Source organism: Canis aureus, chromosome X, assembly GCF_053574225.1.
Source record: "Canis aureus isolate CA01 chromosome X, VMU_Caureus_v.1.0, whole genome shotgun sequence".
Taxonomy (NCBI): domain Eukaryota; kingdom Metazoa; phylum Chordata; class Mammalia; order Carnivora; family Canidae; genus Canis; species Canis aureus.
The window spans coordinates 69286175-69311076 of record NC_135649.1 but is presented as its reverse complement, the minus strand read 5'-3'; the positions used below and the strand labels follow the sequence as shown (position 1 = coordinate 69311076).

At 39.2% G+C, this 24902-nt stretch overlaps 1 protein-coding gene across 6 annotated transcripts in view; it reads right to left on the bottom strand.

The window, feature by feature from the left end:
* Positions 1-24902, bottom strand: part of TEX11 (testis expressed 11) — a 323813-nt gene that overhangs the window by 68877 nt on the left and 230034 nt on the right. For all 6 annotated transcript variants that reach the window (XM_077890293.1, XM_077890296.1, XM_077890292.1 and 3 more), the window contains 2 exons: positions 18558-18628; positions 17007-17123 (listed from right to left, as the gene is read on the bottom strand). In XM_077890293.1, the coding sequence (XP_077746419.1) occupies positions 17007-17123; positions 18558-18628 (188 nt within the window). The remainder of the gene's footprint in view (positions 1-17006; positions 17124-18557; positions 18629-24902) is intronic.

Here is a 24902-nt window from a genome sequence, read left to right as displayed (position 1 = left end):
AATTTAAAAAATGTTGTATAAAATGGTCAAGAAAAGAAAGAGAAGACACAAATGACTAAAATTAGGAGGGAAAGCAGGGGCATAATTACAAAACTTACAGAAATAAAAAAAGATGATTATAACAGAATACTATGAACAACTGTAAGTCAAAAAATTAGGTAACTTAGATTATAATGGACATATTTCCAGACACATAAACTACTGAAACTGACTCAGAAATTAAAAATCTAGACTACAAAAAAGAAGTAAAAATATACTCTGAAAACCACAAAACATTGTTGAAAGAAATTGAAACCTAAATGAATAGGAAAGACATGCTATATTCATCAGTACTAAGACTTAATACGGTTAAAGATTGTAATACTCTCCAAACTGACCTACAGGTTCAGTGCAATCCCTATCAAAATCCTAGCTGGCTTCTTTGCATAAATTAACAACTCGATCCCAACATACATATAGAAACTCAAAAGACCCCAGTAGCGAAAACAATTTAGAAAAAGAACAAAATTGGAAGACTAACACATCCTTCTTATAAAACTTACTACAAAGCTATAATAATTAAAACAGTGTGGTTTTGCCATAGAATAGAGAGAGACATCAGTGGACTAGAAATAATCTTATTTATGGTCATTTGATTTTTAACAAGGGTGACAAGATAATTCAACGGGGAAAATGTTTTCAACAAATGGCCCTGGGACAACTGAATATTCAAATGCAAAAAAAATGAAGGGGGACCCCTATCTCACACCATACACAAAAATTAACTAAAAATGGATATATCTGACGGCAGGCTAAGATAGCAGAAGAGTAGGAGTCCTCAACTCACCTGGTCCCACCAACTTACCTAGATAACTTTCAAAACATCCTGAACACCTATGAATTCAACCTGAGATTTAAAGTGAGAACAGGGGGATCCCTGGATGGCTCAGTGGTTTAGTGCCTGCCTTCAGCCTGGGGTGTGATCCTGGAGGCCCGGGATGGAGTCCCACATCAGGCTCCCTGCATGGAGCCTGCTTCTCTCTCTGCCTGTATCTCTGCCTCTCTCTCTCCGTGCCTCTCATGAATAAATAAATAAAATCTTTAAAAAAAATAAAAAAAAATAAAGAGAACAGTCAGAACACCACAGAGAGAAAAGTTTTTACTTCTAACAAGATAGGAAGGCTGAAAAATAAAAATAAAAAAAGAATAAAGTGGGGGACGGGCACACGAGGAGCCCCTGGGCTAAAGCTGAGCTGCAAAAGCCTCCAGGACAGGAAATCCCAGCCCTGGAGAAGCAGGAACTTTAAAAATCCACACCAGATTTTTCACGGATGGAAAAGTGCTTAGCAAGGAAATTGGGCAGCATCACAGGAGGGGCAGTGAAGCCTCCAGATTCCTGGAGTCACTATTAGAAGAGGTGATCCTGGGGGGAAGCCCACCGCAAACCGTGAACTGGTCTTGGTAAAGGGCTGCAGTGCTGCAGCCTTCAGGGTATCTGGGAGAAGCCAGTAGGTTAGGTGGGCTGGCTCCAGACAGAGGTGGCTATGCCCTGTTCCCTTTGGGAGTCGCACCCCCCAGGAGTGCGGTTTGAGCAGCACAGGGCCCCGGATCCCAGGGCGCCTAAGGGGACAAAGCCAGCGATCCTGCATTCCCTCTGGGACACTTAGAAGCAGGGAGGGCACAGGAGAGCAAGAACTTTCCTGTCGATGGGCACTCCCAAGCTGTGCAGATCAGTGCACCTGTAATGGCCCCCAGGAGAATCTAGGCCAGTGTGGACTGGGAGACTGCAGTTAGTTACTCATGGGGAGCTGACTCCAGAACTGGAAGTCTGGCCGCCACCATTGCTGTCTTTCCTCCTTGTTTCACCTTGTACCTGGGAGAGGTGTAACCGCCAGGGAACAAAGGCCTCACAGGATAAACAGCTCACACTGGGCCTGGCACCCAGCAGGGGATGGGCATCTCCACCCAGGCACACACACCTGAGATCCAACAGCAGACCTCTCCCCCAGAAGACAGGTGGAAGAACAAGGGAAGAGCAAGTTCTTGACCAAGCAGCACTGGAAAGCTCCACAACCAAGGGAAAATCGAGGGAATATAGTATATAGAACTAGAGGGTCCCCCTTTTATTTTATTTTCCTTTTTCCATTACAACTCATTTTTATATCAGACTAAAAATTTCTAATATTTTTTCTCTTTTCCCACCTTAACTACAATACTTTACCAGCTCTTCAACTTTAAGTTTCTTCCTTTTTAACTTTCATATTTCTACAATTAGGTGTCTTAGATATATTTTTCACTTCTGGATTCCCTTCAATATATTAAATTTAATTTTGGGACATATACAAGATACAGGCTTTTGTTTTGTGTTTTTTTTTTTTTTTTTGTTTTCATTGCCTCATTTTGTTCTACAATGGCGGAAGTTAATGCTTTCTAAAACATGACGAGCATACACCCACAACCAAGTGGAATACCATGCTGGTTCATTCTGTGAGATTATATTCTCTTTATATTCCCATTCTTCCCCCCTTTTTCATCTGGTTTATGTTTTGGTGATAAATTTTGGGGCTTTCTACAAGTATTGCTGGTTTATATAAGTTTGGGTTTGAGCATCTTCTAACATACAGAACTTAATACACTCAGAACCAAGAGGATCACACTCTAGGACCCCTCAGGTAGACTACATTCTCCCTCCACTACCACTTCTTCACCAGCAACATGTCCCAGTTCCTCCCCTGTTTTTTTCTCTTTGTCCTCTTTACTTCTGTTTTTTTTTCTTCTTTTTTCTTTTTCTTTGGGATTTTTGGCCTTTTATTTTTTACTATTTTGTTTTAAAATTGTTTTTCACTTTGGTGGTCCTTTTTATTATGTTCTGATCCTCTTTTTTATTTTCTGGTCTCTGACCTTGTCAGGATCATCTAGGGTGGAATTTATTTAGTTTGCAGTTGATATTCTTGACTTAGCCCACTCATAGAGCCACTCGGCACTGGACAAAATGACTAGAAGGAAGAACTCACCACAAAAGAAAGAATCAGAAACAGTACTCTCTGCTACAGAGTTACAGAATATGGATTTCAAAAACGCTGAAAGCCTATTCAGAAAGCCTATTCAGAAGCACAATTATAAAGCTACTGGTGGCTCTGGAAAAAAGCATAAAGGACTCTAGAGACTTCATTACTACAGAATTGAGATCTAATCAGGCTAAAATTAAAAAGAAACAATTAAATGAGATGCAATCCAAACTGGAGGTCCTAATGGCTAGGGCTAATGAGGTGGAAGAAAGAGTGAGCGACATAGAAGACAAGTTGATGGCAAGGAAGGAAGCTGAGGGAAAAAGAGAAAAACAAGGGACCATGAGGAAAGGTTAAAGGAAATAAATGACAGCCTCAGAAGGAAAAATCTACATATAATAGGGGTTCCAGAAGATATGGAGAGGGAGAGAGGACTAGAAAGTATATTTGAACAAATCATAGCTGAGAACTTCCCTAATTTGGGGAGGGAAACAGGCATTCAGATCCAGGAGATAGAGAGGTTCCACCCCCAAAATAAATAAAAACCATTCAACAACTCGACATTTAATAGTGAAACTTGCAAATTCCAAAGATAAAGAGAAAATCCTTAAAGCAGCAAGAGACAAGAAATTCTTAACTTATATGGGAAGAAATATCAGATTAACAGCAGACCTCTTCATAGAGACCTGGCAGGCCAGAAAGGACTGGCAGGATATTTTCAGGGTACTAAATGAGAAGAACATGCAGCCAAGAATGCTTTATCCAGTAAGGCTCTCATTCAGAATAGAAGGAGAGATAAAGAGCTTCCAAGATAGGCAGAAACTGAAAGAATATGTGACCACCAAACCAGCTCTGTAAGAGATATTAAGGGGGACTCTGTAAAAGAAAGAGGAAGTCCGGGATCCCTGGGTGGCGCAGCGGTTTGGCGCCTGCCTTTGGCCCAGGGCGCGATCCTGGAGACCCAGGATCGAATCCCACATCAGGCTCCCGGTGCATGGAGCCTGCTTCTCCCTCTGCCTGTGTCTCTGCCTCTCTCTCTCTCTCTGTGACTATCATAAATAAATAAAAATTAAAAAAAAAAGAAAAAAAGAAAGAGGAAGTCCAAGGAAACAATCCACAAAAACAGGGACTGAATAGGTATCATGATGACACTAAATTCATATCGTTCAATAGTTACTCTGAACATGAATGGGATAAATGATCCCATCAAAAGACGCAGGGTTTCAGACTCAATAAAAAAGTAAGACCCATCTACTTGCTGTCTACAACAGACTCATTTTAGACCTAAAGACACCTCCTGCCTGAAAAATGAAAGGTTGGAGAACCATTTTCCATTCAAATGGTCCTCAAAAGAAAGCTGGAGAAGCAATCCTCATATCAGATAAATTTTTTTTAATTTTTTATTTATTTATGATAGTCACAGAGAGAGAGAGAGAGGCAGAGACACAGGCAGAGGGAGAAGCAGGCTCCATGCACCGGGAGCCCGATGTGGGACTCGGTCCCGGGTTTCCGGGATCGCGCCCTGGGCCAAAGGCAGGCGCCAAACCGCTGCGCCACCCAGGGATCCCCTCATATCAGATAAATTAAGTTTATACCAGATTGTAGTAAGAGATGAAGAGGGACATATATCATACTTAAAGGGTCTATCCAACAAGAAGACCTAACAATCATGAATATTTATGCCCCTAATGTGGGAGCTGCCAAGTATATCAATCAATTAATAACCAAAGTAAAGACATATTTAGATAATAATACACTAATAGTAGGAGACTTCAACACGGCACTTTCTGCAAATGACTGATCTTCTAAGCACAACATCACCAAAGAAACAAGGGCCATAAATGGTACATTGGACCAGATGGATTTCACAGATATTTACAGAACTTTGCATCCAAACATAACTGAATACACATTCTTCTCAAGTGCACATGGAACTTTCTCCAGAATAGACCACCCACTGGGTCACAAATCAGGTTTCAACTGATACGAATCCCCTGCATATTTTCAGACCATAATGCTTTGAAACTAGAATGCAACCACAAGAAGAAATTTGGAAGAAACTCAAACACGTGGAGGTTAAAGAGCATCCTCCTAAAAGATGAATGGGTTAACCAGGAAATTAGAGAAGAATTAAAAAGATTCCTGGAAAATAATGAAAATGAAGATACAACTGTTCAAAATCTTTGGGATACAGCAAAAGTGGTCCTGAGGGGGAAATACATCGCAACACAAGCCTCCCTAAAAAATTGGAAAAAACCCAAATAGACAAGCTAACCTCGCACCTAAAGGAATTAGAGAAAGAACAGAAAGTAAAACCTAAACCAGTCAGAAGAGAGTTAATAAAGATTCGAGCAGAACTCAATGAAATACAGACCAGAAGAACTGTAAAACAGATCGACAAAACCAGGAGTTGGTTCTTTAAAAGGATTAATAAGATAGATAAACCATTAGCCAGCCTTATTAAAAAGAAAAAGGACTCAAATTAATAAAATCCCGAACAAAAGAGGAGAGATCACAACCAATATCAAGTAAATACAAACGATTTTAAAAACGTATTATGAGCAGCTATACGTAAACAAAGTAGGCAATCTACAAGAAATGGATGCATTTCTGGAAAGCAACTAAATACCAAAACTGGAACAGGATTAAATAGAAAACCTGAACAGGCCAATAATCAGGGATGAAATTGAAGCAGTCATCAAAAACCTCCCAAGACACAAGAGTCCAGGGCCAGATGGCTTCTGAGGGGAATTCTATCAAACGTTTAAAGAAGAAAAAATACCTATTCTATGAAAGCTGTTCCGAAAAATAGAAAGGGATGGAGTACTTCCAAACTAGTTTTATGAGGCCAGTATCACCTTGATTCCAAAACCAGACAAAGACCCCACCAAAAAAGAGAATTATAGACCAATGTCCCTGATGAACACAGATGCAAAAATTCTCAATAAGATACTAGCTAAGAGGACCCAACAATACATTAAGAAGATTTATCACCATGACCAAGTGGGATTTATCCCTGGGATGCAAGGTTGGTTCAACACTCGTAAAACAATCAACATGATAGATCACATCAACAACAGAAAAAAAAAAGAACCACATGATCCTCTCAATAGACACAGAGAAAGCATTTGCCAAAATACAGCATCCATTCCTGATCAAAACTCTTCAGAGTGTAGGGATAGAGGGAACATTCCTCAGCATCTTAAAAGCCATCTACGAAAAGCCCACAGCAAATATCATTCTCAATGGGGAAGCACTGGGAGCCTTTCCCCTAAGATCAGGAACAAGACAGGGATGTCCACTCTCACCACTGCTATTCAACATAGTACTGGAAGTCCTAGCCTCAGCAATCGGACAACAAAAAGACATTAAAGACATTCAAATTGGCAAAGAAGAAGTCAAACTCTCCCTTTTCGCCGATGACATGATACTCTACATAGAAAACCCAAAAGCCTCCACCCCAAGATTGCTTGAACTCATACAGCAATTTGGCAGTGTGGCAGGATACAAAATCAATGCCCAGAAGTCAGTGGCATTTCTATACACTAATAATGAGACTGAAGAAAGAGAAATTAAGGAGTCAATCCCATTTACAATTGCACCCAAAAGCATAAGATACCTAGGAATAAACCTAACCAAAGAGGTAAAGGATCTCTACCCTAAAAACTACACTTGAAAGTGTAGGGATAGAAGAAACATTCCTCAGCATCTTAAAAGCTACCTATGAAAAGCCCACAGCAAATATCATTCTCAATGGGGAAACAATGGGAGCCTTTCCACTAAGATCAGGAACACAACAGGGATGTCCACTCTCACCATTGTTATTCAACATAGTACTAGAAGTCCTAGCGTCAGCAATCAGGCAACAAAAGGAAATAAAAGGCATTCAAATTGGCAAAGAAGTCAAACTCTTCCTCTTTGCAGATGACATGATACTGTACAGAGAAAACCCAAAAGACTCCACCCCAAGATTGCTAGAACTCATACAGCAATTTGGCAGTGTGGCGGGATACAAAAATCAATGCCCAGAAATCAGTGGCGTTTCTATACACTAACAATGAGACTGAAGAAAGAGAAATTAAGGAGTCAATCCCATTCACAATTGCACCCAAAAGCATAAGATACCTAGGAATAAGCCTAACCAAAGAGGTTAAGGATCTATACCGTAAAAACTACAGAACACTTCTGAAAGAAATTGAGGAAGACACAAAGAGATGGAAAAATATTCCATGCTCATGGATTGGAAAAATTAATATTGTGAAAATGTCCATGTTACCCAGGGCAATTTACACATTCAATGGAATCCCTATCAAAATACCATGGACTTTCTTCACAGAGTTGGAACAAATAATCTTAAGATTTGTGTGGAATCAGAAAAGACCCCGAATAGCCAGGGGAGTATTGAAAAAGAAAACCAAAGCCAGGGGCATCACAATGCCGGATTTCAAGCTGTACCTCAAGACAAAGCTGTAATCATCAAGACAGTGTGGTAATGGCACAAAAACAGACACATAGATCAATGGACCAGAATAGAGAACCCAGAAATAGGCCCTCAACTCTATGGTCAACTAATTTTCGACAAAGCAGGAAAGACTATCCACTGGAAAAAGGACAGTCTCTTCAAAAAACGGTGCTGGGAAAACTGGATAGCTACATGCAGAAGAATGCAACAAGACCATTCTGTTACACCATATACAAAGATAAACTCAAAATGGAGGAAAGATTTAAATGTGAGACAAGATTCCATCAAAATCCTAGAGGAGAACACAGGCAACACCCGTTTTGAACTTGGACACAGCAGCTTCTTGCAAGATACATCTATGAAGGCAAGGGAAACAAAAGCAAAAATGAAGTATTGAGACTTAATCAAGATTAAAAACTTCTGCACAGCAAAAGAAAAAGTCAGCAAAACTAAAAGACAACCTACAGAATGGGAGAAGATATTTGCAAATGACATATCAGATAAAGGGCTAGTATCCAAGATCTATAAAGAACTTATGAAACTCAACACCCAAGAAACAAACAATCCAATCATGAAATGGGCAAAAGACATGAACTGAAAGTTCACAGAGGAAGACATAGACATGGCTAACAAGCACATGAGAAAATGCTCCGCATCACTTGCCATCAGGGAAATACAAATCAAAACCACAATGAGATACCACCTCACTCCATGAGAATGGTGAAAATTAACAAGACAGGAAACAACAAATGTTCGATAAGATGTGGAGAAAGGGGAACCCTCTTGCACTGTTGGTAGGAATGTGAACTGGTACAGCTACTCTGGAAAAGTGTGGAGGTTCCTCAAAGAGTTAAAAATAGAGCTACCCTATGACCCAGCAATTGCACTACTGGGTACTTACCCCAAAGATACAGATGCAGTGAAACACTGGGACATCTTCATTCCAATGTTTATAAGAGCAATGTCCACAACAGCCACACTGTGGAAGGAGCCTCGTTGGCCTTCAACAGATGAATGGATCAAGAAGATGTGGTGTATATATATATATATATATATATATATATATATATATACACACAATGGAATATTACTCAGCCATTAGAAAGGATGAATACCCACCATTTGCTTCGATGTCGATGGAACTGGAAGGTATTCTGCTGAGTGAAACAAGTCAATCAGAGAAGGACAATCATTATATGTTTTCACTCATACAGGGAATATAAGAAATAGTGAAAGGGATTATAGCGGAAAGTAGGGAAAATGAGTGGGAAAAATTAGAGAGGGTGAGAAAACATGAGAGACTCCTATCTCTGGGAAACTAACAACAGGTAGTCGAAGGGGACGTGGGCAGTGGGATGGGGTGACTGGGTGACAGACATTAAGGGGTGCACTTGACGGGATGAGCACTCAGTGTTGTACTATATACATATATAATATATTATATATATATATATATATTTAAGAAATGTATAGACCTGAACATAACAATTAAAAATATAAAACTGTTAGAAGAAACATAGGGGTGAATCTTAATGATCTTTGATTAGGCAATAGTCTTAAACACTGACATTAAAAGCATAAGCAACAACAACAAAATAAATAAAATGAGCATCACTAAAATTAAAACTGTTTGTGCTTCATAGGACACTGGTAAGAAAGGGAAAAGACAACCCACATAATGAAAGAATAAATTGCAAATTATTATCTGAGAAGAGTCTACTACCTAGAATATAAAACAACTATTAGAACTGAAGACAACAAAGAACCCTATTAAAAATGGTCAAAAAATCTGAACAGACATTTTCCAAAGAATATATATAAATGGCAAATAAGTACATATCTTTTGTTATTAGTCAGATATCATCAGTTTTGGAAAAATGCAAATAAAAACTACAATAAGATAGCACTTCATACACACTAGCATGGCCATAATCCAAAGGACATAATAGTAAGTGGTGCCAAGGAGGTGGAGAAAGTAGAACCCCTGTCCAGTGCTGGTGGGAATGTAAAATGGTATAGCTTCTTTGGAAAATACTCTGGTAGTTCCTCAAAAGATTAAGCACACAGTTCTCATAAAACCTAGCAATTCCACTCCTAGCTATATACTCAAGGGAAAATAAAACAGAAATTTATACAAAACTTGTACATGAATGTTCATCACAGCATTATTTGTAACAGCTGAAAATTGGAAAAACTCAATATCCATCAATGTATGAATGGATAAACAAAATGTGGTATATTCATACAATGGAATATCATTCAGGCATCAATGGGAATGGAGTACTGATCCAAACCACAACATGAAGAACATATTAAGCATTATTGAAAAATTACATAGGGAGCCAGTCAGAAAAGACTAAGACATATGATAATATTTATATGAAATATCCAGAATAGGGAAATCAATAAAGACACAAAACATATTAGTGTTTGCCTAGGGCTGCTGGTTGGGATAGGGAGTGACGGCTAATAGGTAAGGGATATCTTTTTAGAGTGATGAAAATGTTTTAAAATTATATTGTATTAAAAAAATTATATTGTATTGATAGCTTCACAAACCTAAATATTCTAAAAACCATTAAACTCTACTTTAATGGGTGAATCATAAGGTATGTTAATTATACCTCAATAAGTCTGTTAAAAAATCATCTACAATAGAGGTCAAGATACTTTTGCATAAAAGGACAAGCAGTAAATGTTTTAGGCTTTGCCAGCCACACAAACTATCTTTCACGTATTTTTCTTTATTTTCATTTACAACCTTTTACAAATGTAAAAACCATTCTTAGCACTCAGGTTGTAGAAACACAGGATATCAGTCTGATTGGTCCAGTCAACAGTAGTTTGTGCAACCCATTTCAGGAAAGAGATGTAGTTCCTCAATAAATTATAATGGCTGTATATTTTTTTCTAAGATTTGTTCATTTATTAGAGAAAGAGAGTGCATGCAAGGGGGACAGGGGGAGATAATCCTCAAGTAGACTCCCTGCTGAGTGTGGAGCTCTATCCCACAACTCTGAGATCATGACCTCAGCTGAAATCAAGAGTTAGACATTTAATTGGCTGGCTGGGATAGAAACTGGAGGGCACTATGCCACTCCTGGAAAGAAGACAGGGGTAAGACAGCATGGAAATAGAGATCTGAAGAATGCCTGGGGCACATAGCGGGAGATTATTCCTTTGGGCCTCTCTGGGAAGAAAAGACCTGACTGTGCCATTTCCTTCCCCAGCCCCTCAGCATAAACACAGAATGACTTGAGGGAAGCAGCTCAGCATGGACACTGGCTGCCTAACTTGTTTATACAAAACCCTACCACCCTGTGCTGTGGTGGGACTGCCCTTCTCAGTCAAGCTTGCTTCAGTCCCAGCATGGCAAGTCCCTCTCCCAGAAGACCAACAGAAGTTCCTGCTCACACCATATCTCCCATCCAGAGGGTTCTGCAGGGCCTCTGTTCTGGTGCAGTTGGTGTCAGGTGTCATTTCACAAGAAAACTGGAGCACACCTAGTTAAAACTTGCCACATACAGGCCGGGGACCAAATGCTGCCCACAGCAGGCAAGGAAAACCTCTGCAGATGACTAGCCTGAAAGGTAGAGCAGCCAAAACACAATATCAGAGTGCACAAAGCACACACCAGAGACAGTCTGTGAAGCACCATGCCCTGTGCATGACATGACCTCTTATTCATAAGGACATTACTTTCAGGAGCAGGAGACATACTTGGCTTTTCTAACACAGAGAAGAAAGCAGAGATTTAGACAATATTCTGACATGGAGGAATTTATCCAAATGAAAAAACAAGATAAAGCCACAGCCATAGATCTAAGTGAAATAGATGTAAGTAACATGTCTGATAAAGAATGATTTTATTTATTCACTTATTTTACAGAGAGGGAGAAAGAGAAACAGTGGGGTGGGTGAGGTAGAGGGAAAAATAAAATCTCAAGCAGACTCCCTTCTAAGCCTAGAGCCTGACACGAGACTCAATCTCATGATCCCAAGATCATGACCTGAGCTGAAATCAAGAGTCAATTGCTTAACTGACTGAGCCACCTAGATGACCCTCACCGAGAATTTATTTATAAAATAATTTATTTATTTATGAGAGAGAGAGAGAGAGAGAGAGGCAGAGACACAGGTAGAGGGAGAAGCAGGCTCCATGCAGGGAGCCTGACATGGGACTTAACCCTGGGCTGAAGGTGGCACTAAACCGCTGAACCACCCGGGCTGCTCTCTTACAGATAATTTAAAGCAACAATCATAAGGACACTCATTGGGCTTGAGAGAAGAATAAAAGACAACAGTGAGATCTTTACCACAATGATAAAAGAGTTAAAAAAGAATCAAAGATAAAGAGTAAAATAAACAAGACTGAAAACAGGCTTGATGCAATGAACAAAAACTTGGAAGAAGCAGAGGAATGAATTAGTGACCTAGCAGATAAAATAATAGAAAATAATGATGCTGAACAAAAGAGATGAAGAATTATGTAACATGAGAATAGACTTAGGGAACTCAGTGACTCCATGAAATCTAATAACATTCATATTATAGGATTCCCAGAAAAAGAGAAAAGTGGGCAAATAATTTATTTCAAGAAACAATAGCAGAAAACTTCCCTAATCTGAGGAAGGAAACAAACATCGAGATCTAGGAGGCACAGAGAACTCCTATCAAAATCAACAAAAGCAGACCAACACCAAGATTGTTGTAATTAAATTGGAAAAAAAATGGTGATAAAGAAAAAAATCTTAAAAGCAGGAAGACAAAAGAAGCCCTTAATTTACAAGGCAAAAGCCATAAGGCTAGCTGGAGATTTTTCAACAGAAACTTGGCAAGTCAGAAAAGAGTGGCATGATGTATTCAATATGCTGAATGGGAAAAATCTGCAACTAAGAATACTGTATCCAGAAAGGCTATCATTCAGAATAGGAGAGGTAAAGAGTTAGACAAACAAAAACTAAAAGAGTTTGTGACCACTAAATCAGCCCTGCAAGGGCAGCCCCTGTGGCTCAGCAGTTTGGCGCCCCCTTCAGCCCGGGGCGTGATCCTGGAGCCTCCGGATGGAGTCCCACATCGGGCTCCCGGTGCATGGAGCCTGCTTCTCCCTCTGCCTGTGTCTCTGCCTCTCTCTCCTTCTGTGTCTCTCATGAATAATTAAATAAATAAATAAATAAATAAATAAATAAATAAATAATCTTAAAAAAATAAATTAGCCCTGCAAGAAATATTAAAGAGGACTCTTTCCACGCAAAGGAGAAACTAAAAGTGACAAAGACAAGAAAGGGTTAGAGAAAATCTCCAGGAACAATGATAAAACAAGTAATAAAATAGCACTAAATACTTATTATCTCTCAAGAATTACTTTGTAAATGGACTAAATGCTCCAATCAAAAACACAGGGTATCAGAATGGATTAAAAAATAAGACATGCCATTTATATGCTGTCAATAAGAGACTCATTTTAGACCTAAAGATACTTGCAGATTGAAAGTAAGAGGGTGAAGAAACATTTATCATGCAAATGGATGTCAAGAGAAAACCAGAGTAGTAATATTGTACAAACTGGACTTTTTTGTTCTTGTATTGTTTTTATCCTGCTTTGGTATCAAGGTAATACTGGCCTCACAGAATAATTTTGAATGTGTCCCTCTATTTTATTTTAAGACTTTGATAACAACTGTCATTAATTATTTTTTTAAGGTCTGGTAGAATTTGCCAATGAAATCATGTAGTCTAGTGCTTTTCTATGTTGGGAGATTTTTGATTCCTAATTCAATGTTTACTCTTGTTATTAGTCTAAGAAGATTTCCTATGTCTTGGATTAAAGATTCATGATTCAATCTTGGTAACTTGTGTGTTTTTAGGAATTATCTGATTTTATTTTTCAAAGTCATCTGATTTGTATATACTTATTTATAGTAATCTGTTATCACACTATGTATTTCAGTGGTTATACGTTGTATCATTTTCTCTTCCCTTTCCCAGTTTGGTTTTTGAGCTTCTCTCTTTTCTTAGTTAATGTAGTTAAAATATTGCGAATTTGTTTTTTAAAAAAAAACTGGGCACTATTTTCAATGTTATGTTATTGTTTATCCTAGTCTCTATTTATTTCTGATTTTTCTTTGTTATTTCCTTCCTGTACTAAACTTCTGCTAAATTTCTTCTTCATCTAGTTCCTTGTGGTGTAATATTGTTTATTCAAACATTTTCTTAATACAAATATTTACAGCATAAATTTCTCTCTAAAATCCACTTTTAAAATAAAAAATAAAATAAAATCCACTTTTGCTACATTCCATAGGTTTTGGAATACTGTGTTTTTTTAGTATTTGTTTTGAGACATATTTTGTTTTTTAATATATTTCAGTTAAATTCAATTTCCAACATATAGTATAATACCCAGTGCTCATCTCATCATGTGCCCTCCTTAATGTCTGTTACCCAGTTGCCCCATCCCCCCACCCAATACATATTTTGATTTGCTATTTGATTTCTTATTTGTTGCCTTGCTTGTGCAGTAGTGTGTTAATATTTACATTTTTAAAAAGTGAGGAAAAAATGAAACAACAAAACATATACAAGATTTGTGGGACAATATCATATAGTCTACTATATGTGTAATTTGAATCCTAGGAGGAAAAGAGAGATATCTGGGACAGAAAAAAATGTTTGAAGAGACAGTCAAGAATTTTTCAAAGTTAATCAAACACATCAAACCATAGATGCAAAATACTCAAGAGAATGACAAGGGTATTTTAAAAAAATTTTAACCTAGATACACTATATTCAAACTGCTACAAAACAAAGATAAAAAGAAAATCTTATAGACAGTCAATGGGGAAAAAAAGATATCTGTATATAGAACAAAGACAAGGCTAACAGACTCCTCAGCAATTGTGCAAGCCCAACAACAGTGGAGTGACATCTTTAAAGTGCTAAAATTAAAAAGAACTGATGGCTCTAAATTCTATACACAGCAAAACTATGTTTGAAAAATAAAGGAAAAATGCTTTTTCAGAAGAAGATTGGGGAAATTCAATAGATCTACACTACAAAAAATGTCAAAGTTCTTGAAGCAGAAGGAATGGGATATCAGACAGTAATCTAGATCACAAAGAAATGAGGATTCAAGGAAGCCCTTAAAATGTACATAAATATAAAGAGCATTTTACTTCTATTTAATAGCTCTTAAAAGAAATTGATGGCCTAATCAAAAATAAGAATGATATATTGAGAGTTTATAACATATGTAAAAGTAAAATGTGTAATAACAAAAGTACAAAAGATGGGAGGGAAAATTGAAAGCATATTAGTGTTAGATTCTTATACAACATGTGTTAGTTATAGTATGCTTTAATATGTTCTCACTTTTGGTTGAACTTAAGTACATATTTCATTTTCACCTGAAATAAATAAGCTTGTTTATACATGTAAGGGGTTGAAAAAAATAGAGAAATACCATATGATCCAGTAATTCTACCACTGGGTATTTACCAAAGAAAACAAAAACACTAATTCAAAAAGATATATACATCCTTATGTTTATTGTTGTATTATTTTATAATAGCCAAGATACAGAAGCAACCCAGCGTCCACTGGTAAATAAATGGATAAGAAGATGTGGTGTATACACACACACACACACACACACACACACACACACAAATGGTATATTACAACTTTATATATATTTTAAAGCATTCCTCAATTCTGCCTAACTCATACTCAGGAGAGTAGAGACAATGTTGATAAGACTATACATTCTATCTACTTATTTGGAAATACTCTAATTTATGGGCATTTAGAGAACAAGGAGCAGATAAATAGAACGGGATTCAACAAGTCTTCTTTAGGCAGAACACCATGGTCTAATTTGCAGGGACCAGACTTAGACGGTGAAAGGCAAAAGTAAATCTTCAATTTTCTAAATAGATATTCTTTCAAAAGCAAAGAAGATTATAGAAGGGTTACTGGGTTAGAGTTCTTAGAAACCATTAACATTTGCAAGAGGAAGAACACATGCAAAAAAGAACAGCTGTTGGAAACAAACAAAACAGTTAAGGACTGTACTTGTGAAATTTCCTTCACATCAATTTGATTTCTATTCATTGAGATACAAAATTTAATAAAGTCAGAACTATCAATTTTTAAGGGAAAAACTTTTTTTTAAGAAAGGTTTATTTATTTATTTGAGAGAGAGAGAATGTGCAAGTGGGGGGAAGAGTGGAGGGACAGGGAGACAGGGAGAGAATCTCAAGCAGACTCCCCACTGAGCACGGAGTCTGATGCATGGCTTGATCTCAAAACCCTGAGATCATGACCTAAGCCAAATCAAGAGTGGGATGCTCAACCTACTGAGTCACCCAGGTGCCCCTAATGGAAAAACTTTTAAAAGGTTAAAAGCACTATACAAAAACTAGATGTTACTACTTTTTTTTATTACCCTTTTTAAGTAAAGCAAAGGACTCTATTGAGAATAATATTACATTTACCCATACTTTTAAGAAGCAAAATGATTCTTTTTGGTTTTGTTCTGGGACACATAGATTTTTTTCTCATATTCTTTTAAAATGAAAAGATTTCTAAAAAGATGTCCCTTTACTCCTCAAGGTTAAGGATTTTGTCTTTATCTCCAGTACCTGGCAGAGTACTTGATACTCAAATGTTTTTTGAGTTGAAGTCAACAAGGGAACAGAAAGGAAGGGAAATATGTTGGCAGAGATCTGGTGACAGTTTGTTCCAGATCTGAAGAATCATATGAAAGAAGCAATTAACAGAAGGAAGGAAATAAACAGCAAGATGGATTTTATACCATTTGGAAAGAAAAGCTGGCAAGTATGGGAGATTGGGAAGTTTTCTTTGTCTAGGTAAGAAAGAAAAAGCAGAGAGATCCAGATTTTAAAATCATACCAAAAATGCTAGTGGTACAACTTAGAGACAATTTTCTTTATTTGGAAGAAAGGCAGTAAAAAACTTACTCTGGTCTATAAGAGACTGAGATGTTGATGTTGGCTTTTTCTAAAAGGGTAAGGTTTACAAAGCTAAGAGTGGAATTCAGGCAAAGGTAGGAATTTTGTCTTCTTGTTAAAACTGAGTTACTGATAAAATATTTAAGGGTCAAAGAAAGCAAATGTAATGAGAGTGAAGAAAAACAATCCAATGATCAAATGGCTATCGAAGCTGTGGAGGTAGATGAATTCTTTGTTAGAGAATGTGTGAAAGGAAACAAAAATAGAGAAAACTGTTTCTTGTGGGCCACATATGATTGTATGGAGATGATGAAGAATATCTAAAAACAGATTTGCAAAGAGTAGTCCATGGGAAGAGGCATTTTAAAAGAAGAGATATTCAATCTTTTTAAAAGAAGAGGTTTAGCCAAATGTGACCCTTCCTTAGGAAGGAATGAACCATTACAAACCTTTGAAATCAAGATGCTGCTGGAAAAGATGAAAGGATTCTTTAAAGAAAATCAGAAAGAACTGCATCAGGGAAGGCAAACACACCAAATAGCACACTAAACTCTTTCTTGTATAGTCTATGAAGGTGCACATTACCTGTTCAAAAGCAGTTGAAGCTTTTCTCCCTTGCTCTAGATCAACTGCAGCTGCCATAAGTAAACATGTTTTCTGTGCAATCAGAATTACTTGATCAGAAGGACAAAACTGGGACAGCTGATAAGAAATAACCAGAACATCAATGAATACTGTGAGAATTCTGCCAGGTGAACAGAAACAATCAGAATGAAAATCAGCAACATCCTGTCTGAATGGAAAAATTCAGCTGGAAAAACACATCTCACCTTAAAAACAATATAGACTATAACCCTGATTTATGGTTTTAATTTTATATTACTTTCCATTGTTTTTAAGACCTTTCTAGAGATAAAAAGCTTCATTTCTTCACAATTTTCCTATCTTCCCAGTGATAGGTACTGTCATTTAGCCCTGTATTTCTGTCTAGTGATTTACTTCTTGCTTTATGTTGTAATCTGTAAGTGATTTTTTCCCCTGGCAAATACATTTCCCCTTTGTATTGAAGAGAGCTGAAATTAGCACATATATTGTCCTGGTTGAAAGAGAAAATGTCAAATCTTGACAGGCATTAGGCATAACCTCATCATTAAACCTTGTCCTCTAACTTTAGAAAAAACTCCCAGCTTTTACTACAATAAACCTCTAGGTTACTTGGGATTCTTACATAGAACCCTATTAGTGCTATCACAAATGTTCAAACTAAAATTAATTTATTTCACCTAATTTAAATGGCAAGTATACCTAAACTTTCAAAGACTATTTCTCAATCTCCCAAAACGTTTAGTGATCATAATCATTACTGTCATTGAATTAACAGCATTTCAAAACACTCAAATCTCTCTAGGTCTAAGGTTACTAGTATATAAAATGAGGGAGTTATGCTAGATTATTTCTGTAGTTCTTTCCAGTTCTAAAACTCTTAACATTTAATCGATCTCAACGTATCACATGGTGTACTCCTGAATGTGTAAGAGAGATATTCTTAGTCTCTCTCTTCTTTTATTCTCTCATCAATATTGTTTCCTTTCTGGCATTTAATCTCTAACTTGAAGGCTAATGACTATTTTAAAATGCATATAATTGCCAATTAAGCTTAGAAAATCTTACACACAGAACTTGCTCTAGGAGAAATTATAAGTTAGGCCCAAAATTCTTAGCATTCTTTTCACATCCCCATGTCCCCAAATACCTATTCTATACTTCTATATATCTATAAACCTTCCTAACGTTTTATTAGTTGATAACTTAAGAGTATTCCTCTCCTAAAATGAGAGTTGTATTTTGATATAGGACTCTGGGGGACTGAATTCTTTAAAAAAAATCTCTTATTGTAGAACTTTAGGCTCCCTGATGGTTGTTTGTGATACTGTGGTATGGGGAGAACTGCCTCATATTTGCACATTATATCCTATAGAGATCAAATACTCCTTAGGTGATTCCTGCTTACACATGTATTCTAAAAGTTTCTAGATTAAAAGCTAATACCACTTTATATTTAGCCCTTGACCATAGCCACAGTGGTCATATTTTTGTTGTGGTCTATTTATGAGATACTTACTAAAAGAGACCCACCTTATAAGAAAGGATGAAAAATTCTCTCATTGTCACCAGGTCTTTGCCACATTGCACAGCCAAGTTCCAAGCTGAAAGTTAATATTAAATAATATAATTATAAAAATCTGTCTAATCTGTACATTATAATCTTCACTACCTGCATGTTTAATATTAATATACTAATGAGTTTCTTGGGTTGAAAAAGCTAACTTTAGATATTTAGAGAATTTTATTCCAGGTAAATTGAGAGACTTTTATCACTTCCAATCTTCGAATCTTTTTTTAAAAAGATTTATTTATTTATTTATTCATGAGAGAGAGAGAGAGAGAGAGAGAGGCAGAGACACAGGCAGAGGGAGAAGCAGGCTCCATGCCGGGAGCCCCATGCAGGACTCGATCCCGGGTCTCCAGGATCGCGCCCTGGGCCAAAGGCAGGCACCAAACCGCTGAGCCACCCAGGGATCCCCCCAATCTTCAAATCTTGCCAATAACTAATGGAAGTAGTACTGCACTTTTTATAAAAACTGAGGACATACCATACGTTCTTAGTTGGTATAGTATAGATCCATCTAAAAAATAAGGGCCACCAAGGAGGTTACCGCTAGAATTCATAAAAGTATGTTAAAATTCAGCAAAGAGGTGGGGATCTAAGATGGTAGCTTGCCTACTCCTTGAACACAGCTAAATAACTATCAAATGATTCCAAATACCCAAGAAATTGACCCGAGGACTGACAGAACAAACTGCACAACCAGAGGGAAAAAAGAGTCTACGCTTAGGAAGGTAGGAAATGTGGAAATGTGGTTTTGGGGAGAAACAGGCAGTGGATACTGTGGAGGGGAGGGAGCCCTGGTGGTTGAGAAAAGTGAGAGACAGTGGTGTGCACAGAGATGCACAAGGAGAACATGTCCCCAAAGCCAATGGCTGGGAAAATGAGAGGGGCGGATTTTTGTGAGTCTTTGCCACCACCAAGGCTGAAAGACTGGAGTTTTAGAGGTCCATGGGCATGGCTGGGATAGAGCTATGAGGGCGCTACCCTATTCCTGGAGAGAAGGCAGGCAAGCATCCCTGGAGGCGGACAGGGCAATCTGAAGATTCCCTTTGGCCCCTGGGGAGAGACTGTTGCTTTTCTTGGAGCGTATCTGTAAAAGGTGTCATTCTAAAAGTTGCTTCTCCAGGGACAAGAGTGAGCCAGCAGGCGCCATTTCCCTCCACTGCCCCTCAGCACAGGCACAGAGATACCTGCTGAGGGCAGCTACCCAGGACACTGGCTGTTTAGCCTGCTCTGCTCCAAATCACACATTCTTGTACTCTGGAGCAGCTGCCATTCTGGGTCAAACCTGCATCAGCCCCAGCATAGGGAGATCCTCCTCCAGAAGACAAAAGCAGATCCCTGCCACACCAGGTCGCTAAAGTTTGAAGTTTTAATAGTAAGCAGACTTGGCTAGGATAGAGCCCTAAGTGCACTGCACTGCTTCAGGCAGGCAAGGAACCTGGAGGGCTGACAGAGTGATAAAAGCAATCAGAAAAATGCCTAGGATGTAGGGAAATTATTAACTCTTCTGGGAGTGATTCCCTCAAAACAGCCAGCAGGGAGACCCCACTCCAGGGAAAAAGGAGCTGGCTGGTGCCATTTCCTTCCCCTGCCTCTCCGCATATTCAGTAACAGAACAGCATCAACACTGGCTTCCTAACCTGCTAACAAGCCTGCCCCCATTGGACTCTGCTGGTACTGCCCTACTCTGGCAAGTGTGCCTCAGTCCCAGTGCAGCAGGCCCCTTCCCCAGAAGGCCAGCAGAAACCTCAGCACGAACCTCGTCTACCAACCAAAAAGATTCATAAGGCTTCTTCAGTTCTAGTGGAAGTAGCATCAGGTCCCATTTAATAAGCAGACCAGGGGGAGGGGCAAGATGGCGGAAGAGTAGGGTCTCCAAATCACCTGTCTCCACCAAATTATCTAGAAAACCTTCAAATTATCCTGAAAATCTATGAATTCGGCCTGAGAATTAAAGAGAGACCAGCTGGAATGCTACAGTGAGGAGAGTTCGCGCATCTATCAAGGTAGGAAGACGGGGAAAAAGAAATAAAGAAACAAAGGCCTCCAAGGGGAAGGGGCCCCGCGAGGAGCCGGGCTGAGGCCGGGGCGAGTGTCCCCAGGACAGGAGAGCCCCGTCCCGGAGGAGCAGGAGCTGCACCGACCTTCCCGGGGGAAAGGGGCTCGTGGGGAGTTGGAGCAGGACCCAGGAGGGCGAGGATGCCCTCGGGCTCCCGGGGACAGTAACAGCAACTGCGCGCCCAGGAGAGTGCGCCGAGCTCCCTAAGGGCTGCAGCGCGCACGGCGGGACCGGGACCGGCGGCACCTGGAGCAGCTCGGGGGGCTCGGGCGCCGGGACAGGGCCCAGGATCCGGCCTCCCCCCGGGACAGGCAGAGGCCGGGAGGGCCCAGGACAGCGAGGACGCTCCTGCCCCAGCTGAGCAGATCAGCGGCCCCGCCCCGGAGCCTCCAGGCCCTGCAGACGGAGTTCCTGCCGGAGCTGAATCCAGGTTTCCAGAGCTGCCCCGCCACTGGGGCTGTTCCTCCTGGGGCCTCACGGGGTAAACAACCCCCACTGAGCCCTGCACCAGGCAGGGGCACAGCAGCTCCCCCAAGTGCTAACACCTGAAAATCAGCACAACAGGCCCCTCCCCCAGAAGACCAGCTAGACGGACAATTTCCAGGGGAAGCCAAGGGACTTAAAGTACACAGAATCAGAAGATACTCCCCTGTGGTTCTTTTTTTCTTTCTTTCTTTTTTTTTTGTTGTTGTTTTGATTTGTTTTGTTTTGCTTTTTGATTTGTTTCCTTCCCCCAACCCATTTTTTTCCTTTCTTTCTTTTTCTTCCTCTTTTTCTTTTTTTTTCGTTTTTTTTCTTCCTTTTTTCCCCTCTTTCTCTTTTCTTTCCTTCTTTCTCTCCTCTCTTTTTCTCCTTTTCACAATACAACTTGCTTTTGGCCACTCTGCATTGAGCAAAATGACTACAAGGAAAACCTCACCTCAAAAGAAAGAATCAGAAACAGTCCTCTCTCCCACAGAGTTACAAAATCTGGATTACAATTCAATGTCAGAAAGCCAATTCAGAAGCACTATTATACAGCTACTGGTGGCTCTAGAAAAAAGCATAAAGGACTCAAGAGACTTCATGACTGCAGAATTTAGAGCTAATCAGGCAGAAATTAAAAATCAATTGAATGGGGATCCCTGGGTGGCACAGCGGTTTGGCGCCTGCCTTTGGCCCAGGGTGCGATCCTGGAGACCCAGGATCGAATCCCACGTCAGGCTCCCGGTGCATGGAGCCTGCTTCTCCCTCTGCCTATGTCTCTGCCTCTCTCTCCCTCTCTCTCTGTATGACTATCATAAATAAATTAAAAAAAAAATCAATTGAATGAGATGCAATCCAAACTAGAAGTCCTAACGATGAGGGTTAACGAGGTGGAAGAACCAGTGAGTGCCATAGAAGACAAGTTGATAGCAAATAGGGAAACTGAGGAAAAAAGAGACAAACAATTAAAAGACCATGAAGATAGATTAAGGGAAATAAACGACAGCCTGAGGAAGAAAAACTTACGTTTAATTGGTGTTCCCGAGGGCGCCGAAAGGGACAGAGGGCCAGAATAGGTATTTGAACAAATTCTAGCTGAAAACTTTCCTAATCTGGGAAGGGAAACAGGTATTCAGATCCAGGAAATAGAGAGATCCCCCCCTAAAATCAATAAAAACCATTCAACACCTCGACATTTAATAGTGAAGCTTGCAAATTCCAAAGATAAAGAGAAGATCCTTAAAGCAGCAAGAGACAATAAATCTCTGACTTTTATGGGGAGGAGTATTAGGGTAACAGCAGACCTCTCCACAGAGACCTGGCAGGCCAGAAAGGGCTGGCAGGATATATTCAGGGTCCTAAATGAGAAGAACATGCAACCAAGAATACTTTATCCAGCAAGGCTCTCATTCAAAATGGAAGGAGAGATAAAGAGCTTCCAAGACAGGCAGCAACTAAAAGAATATGTGACCTCCAAACCAGCTCTGCAAGAAATTTAAAGGGGGACTCTTAAAATTCCCCTTTAAGAAGAAGTCCAGTGGAACAATCCACAAAAATAAGGACAGAATAGATATCATGATGACACTAAACTCATATCTCTCAATAGTAACTCTGAATGTGAACGGGCTTAATGACCCCATCAAAAGGCGCAGGGTTTCAGACTGGATAAAAAAGCAGGACCCATCTATTTGCTGTCTACAAGAGACTCATTTTAGACAGAAGGACACCTACAGCCTGAAAATAAAAGGTTGGAGAACCATTTACCATTCGAATGGTCCTCAAAAGAAAGCAGGGGTAGCCATCCTTATATCAGATAAACTAAAATTTACCCCGAAGACTGTAGTGAGAGATGAAGAGGGACACTATATCATACTTAAAGGATCTATCCAACAAGAGGACTTAACAATCCTCAATATATATGCCCCAAATGTGGGAGCTGCCAAATATATCAATCAATTGTTAACCAAAGTGAAGAAATACTTAGATAATAATACACTTATACTTGGTGACTTCAATCTAGCTCTTTCTATACTCGATAGGTCTTCTAAGCAAAACATCTCCAAAGAAACGAGAGCTTTAAATGATACACTGAACCAGATGGATTTCACAGATATCTACAGAACTTTACATCCAAACTCAACTGAATACACATTCTTCTCAAGTGCACATGGAACTTTCTCCAGAATAGACCACATACTGGGTCACAAATCGGCTCTGAACCGATACCAAAAGATTGGGATCGTCCCCTGCATATTCTCAGACCATAATGCCTTGAAATTAGAACTAAATCACAACAAGAAGTTTGGAAGGACCTCAAACACGTGGAGGTTAAGAACCATCCTGCTAAAAGATGAAAGGGTCAACCATGAAATTAAGGAAGAATTAAAAAGATTCATGGAAACTAATGAGAATGAAGATACAACCGTTCAAAATCTTTGGGATGCAGCAAAAGGAGTCCTAAGGGGGAAATACATCTCAATACAAGCATCCATTCAAAAACTGGAAAGAACTCAAATACAAAAGCTAACCTTACACATAAAGGAGCTAGAGAAAAAACAGCAAATAGATCCTACACCCAGGAGAAGAAGAAAGTTAATAAAGATTCGAGCAGAACTCAACGAAATCGAGACCAGAAGAACTGTGGAACAGATCAACAGAACCAGGAGTTGGTTCTTTGAAAGAATTAATAAGATAGATAAACCGTTAGCCAGCCTTATTAAAAAGAAGAGAGAGAAGACTCAAATTAATAAAATCATGAATGAGAAAGGAGAGATCACTATCAACAGCAAGGAAATACAAATGATTTTAAAAACATATTATGAACAGCTATACGCCAATAAATTAGGCAATCTAGAAGAAATGGACGCATTCCTGGAAAGCCACAAACTACCAAAACTGGAACAGGAAGAAATAGAAAACCTGAACAGGCCAATAACCAGGGAGGAAATTGAAGCAGTCATCAAAAACCTCCCAAGACACAAGAGTCCAGGGCCAGATGGCTTCTCAGGGGAATTTTATCAAACGTTTAAAGAAGAAACCATACCTATTCTCCTAAAAGTGTTTGGAAAGATAGAAAGAGATGGAGTACTTCCAAATTCGTTCTATGAGGCCAGCATCACCTTAATTCCAAAACCAGACAAAGACCCCACCAAAAAGGAGAATTACAGACCAATATCCCTGATGAACATGGATGCAAAAATTCTCAACAAGATACTGGCCAATAGGATCCAACAATACATTAAGAAAATTATTCACCATGACCAAGTAGGATTTATCCCCGGGACACAAGGCTGGTTCAACACCCGTAAAACAATCAATGTGATTCATCATATCAGCAAGAGAAAAACCAAGAACCATATGATCCTCTCATTAGATGCAGAGAAAGCATTTGACAAAATACAGCATCCGTTTCTGATCAAAACTCTTCAGAGTGTAGGGATAGAGGGAACATTCCTCAACATCTTAAAAGCCATCTACGAAAAGCCCACAGCAAATATCATTCTCAATGGGGAGGCACTGGGAGCCTTTCCCCTAAGATCAGGAACAAGACAGGGATGTCCACTCTCACCACTGCTATTCAACATAGTACTGGAAGTCCTAGCCTCAGTAATCAGACAACAAAAAGACATTAAACGCATTCAAATTGGCAAAGAAGAAGTCAAACTCTCCCTCTTCGCCGATGACATGATACTCTACATAGAAAACCCAAAAGTCTCCACCCCAAGATTGCTAGAACTCATACAGCAATTTGGCAGTGTGGCAGGATACAAAATCAATGCCCAGA